Source organism: Otolemur garnettii, unplaced genomic scaffold (genome assembly GCF_000181295.1).
Source record: "Otolemur garnettii isolate 467f Iridium unplaced genomic scaffold, OtoGar3 scaffold00010, whole genome shotgun sequence".
In the NCBI taxonomy this organism is placed as follows: domain Eukaryota; kingdom Metazoa; phylum Chordata; class Mammalia; order Primates; family Galagidae; genus Otolemur; species Otolemur garnettii.
Genome location: NW_003852405.1, coordinates 28,849,968 through 28,852,949, shown reverse-complemented (window position 1 = coordinate 28,852,949; position 2,982 = coordinate 28,849,968). Strand labels below are relative to the sequence as shown.

The 2,982-nt window shown below is 40.6% G+C and overlaps 1 protein-coding gene across 2 annotated transcripts in view; it reads right to left on the bottom strand.

Annotated features, from left to right (window-relative positions):
* Positions 1-2,982, bottom strand: part of USP33 (ubiquitin specific peptidase 33) — a 63,115-nt gene that overhangs the window by 50,975 nt on the left and 9,158 nt on the right. For both annotated transcript variants that reach the window (XM_023509805.1, XM_012801734.1), the window contains exon 2: positions 55-189. In XM_023509805.1, coding sequence (XP_023365573.1) covers positions 55-138 — 84 coding nt within the window. In that variant the 5' untranslated portion in view covers positions 139-189. The remainder of the gene's footprint in view (positions 1-54; positions 190-2,982) is intronic.

Sequence of the window (2,982 nt, the reverse complement as noted above, 5' to 3'; positions counted from 1 at the left end):
GCTCTGTCTCAAAAAAAAAAAAAAAAAGAAAAGAAAAAAAAATCCATATCTTACATGAGATTTTTGGATCAAATCTTCTTTTGTTATTTCACCAACAGAATCCAAATGTGGACAATAATTTCGAAAAGATGACGACATTCTGTTAGAAATTTTTTCCTGTTTCTCAAGGTTTTCAAAAGGCTGTAACACCTGTAGAAAAAGTGACACACAAAATTAATTTAAAGATCCTTCCAGTCAGGTGAACTGGCTCCTGTCTGTAATCCCAGCACTTTGGGAGGCCACAGCGGGAGGAATGCCTGAGGCCAGATCCTATCTCTATTTAAAAAATGGAAGAATTAGCCAAGTGTGGTGACTCACACCAATAGTCCCAGCTACATAGGAGGCTGAGGCAGCCACTTGGAAGGCTGAGATGGGAAGATCACTTGAGCCTGTAAGGTTTGCAAGGTTTGCAGTGAGCTGTGATAACATCAGGGAACTCTAGCCAGGGCAACAAGGTAAGACCCTGTCTCAATAACAAAACAAAACAAAACAAAAAAACCCCACTTCCAATGGCTACAAAGATTTCAAAGGATAAACAAATAAAAATGATTAAAAGATAACATAAATGACACATCTTTACAAGTTTACCAGGGAAGAGTATGTTTTCAAATACCTAAATGAGTTTTCATAATTGAAGTTAATTTGAACATTGGAAATTTCTCTATCAAATAAACATTTTTTTCCAAATAAACATTTTGTGAAAATTGACACCTACAAACAAATGGAAGTTTGGTTCTCCACGACCTTTGCTGCTTGTCCCCTCTCTCCCATCTCACTTTTTGTAGATAAATAAAAGGGGGAAAATTTAAGTTATTCAACTTTGAAGCATTTTTATCATTGTTTTAATGAAATATACCCTTAGGGTAGGACAGGAAGCAAAAAGAAACTGCAAATGGAAAGCTTCATTTTTCCCAGTAACACCAGCCCTGCTGGTAACAGAAATGAAATCTGACACCCTGGCGTTATACAGCATAGGCTCTTTACATGAGGGTTTCCCAACCCTGGCACTACTGACACTGAGAACTAGACAATTCTTTGTTGCAGGAGACTGTCCTGTCTTGCAAGGTATTTAGCGAGACCCTTGCTTCTGCCACTCCAGGCACAACCCCTCACCTGACCCTGAGCCCAGTCGCCAGTGTCCCGAGGTAGAATGTAAACTTTACTGAGTTCACAGTGCTCCGTTCAAGTAAAGTGAGGAACTTCCAAACAAAGATCTCAAGTCCCAGTCAGTATTTCTAGATCTTCTTTTGGTTGTACATTTTTAGTAATAGGGCTTTTCTTGCCCTTAGTACATCTTGGGATTGGAGAACACTATTTGGGAAATAGCTAAGGAACTGACTAGGCTAAAATGAAACAGTTCCAAAGTCTTCTATTCAGAAATACACTGTAAAGTTCATTTTTTTGTCGTTTGTAAAACATCAATAAACCTACAGGTCTGTATATACAAACCTTGTGTTACCCTACAACCTGTAACAGTGTTTACCAGCAGTCTGCTGATACAGTAACACAGGAGTAAACACATTAAAACGAAAAGGAAGGTTGAGCAGCATCAAATTAAATTATCAACTATGAACCACTCTAGGGCTAATAGTGAAAACATTCCTAAATGTTATATTACTAAATAACATTAAATAATTATGTCCCAGCCTTTCAGAGCATGAAGTTAAATTTACAATATTTGCTAATATTTTATATTTCTTATTTATGTTTGGAAGAAGGTTTAACAACCTTTCCCACCAACTCTTACTTCCTTTCTGTTTAGATTTCTGTCCTCTTACCCAATTACTATCTCTGACAGCCAAGATACAGTAACCAATACAGTCCAGATTTACCCTCCCACATTAAATAACTAAAAAAAAATTGACAAATTATGTAAAACAATTTTTTTCAGGCACTGGACAACAACAGACAGTGTAGACACTGGTCCTCAGAAGAAGAAAACAAGGTGAGCCCTATGATCACCCGAACTTCCTGCCCGGAGAGGACGTGTAGGCCACACTGCAGCTCAGGGGAAACCCTGACAGAGTCTGGCATCTCCTGAGTGAGACTTTAGAGAGGGCAGGATGGTTAGGAGCCAGTGATGGTGAATGAGCTTTGAAGATCAAACGGCATATTCATTGAGCTGAGTCCCAATGAACACCAAACATGTGATTAAAGAACCCGCCCCCCGCAGACTAGGGGAAGGACCACAGGAAAGGAGTAGTGGAACAATTCTCAAAGCTCACATAGGCTATGTGTGTTCCCATGAGCCAGAGCTAAAATTCTTCAGGACAGAGAGAGATGACGTGGAGGGTACTGCCTCTGCGTTGGGGAAAAAGTCATCCTTAATCGAAAAGCTACTTTGGTTCTACATTGAGAAAGCTCAAAAAGCTCTTGTCCTAAGAAGATCAAACTGAGGGTGGCGCCTGTGCCTCAAAGGAATAGGGCGCAGGCCCCATATTCCAGAAGTGGTGAGTTCAAACCCAGCACTGGCCAAAAACTGCAAAAAAAAAAAAAGAAAGAAAATCAAACTATCCCCAGTATAAAATGTAAGGACTTTTTTTTTTAAACAAAGTCTCACTTTGTCACCTTGGTAGAGTGCCATGGTATCATGGTGTCCTAACGCACAGCAACCTCAGACTCTTGTCTGAGCCTCTGAGTAGCTGGGACTACAGGCACCTGCCACAATGCCTGGCTATTTTTTTTTTTTAGAGACAAGATCTTGCTCTAGCTCAGGCCAGTCTCAAACTCATGAGCTCAGTTGACTCACCCGCCTCGGCCTCCCAGAATGCTAAGATGACAGGCGTGAGCCAACGCAACCGGCCATAACAACATTTATGGGAAAAACTTAGTACCCAACTAGGTAAAAAATCACAATGGCTGGCATCCATTAAAAAATTACAGGTTTGGCACCTGTGGCTCAAGTGGGTAAGGCGCCAGCCACATACACCTAAGGTGGCAGGT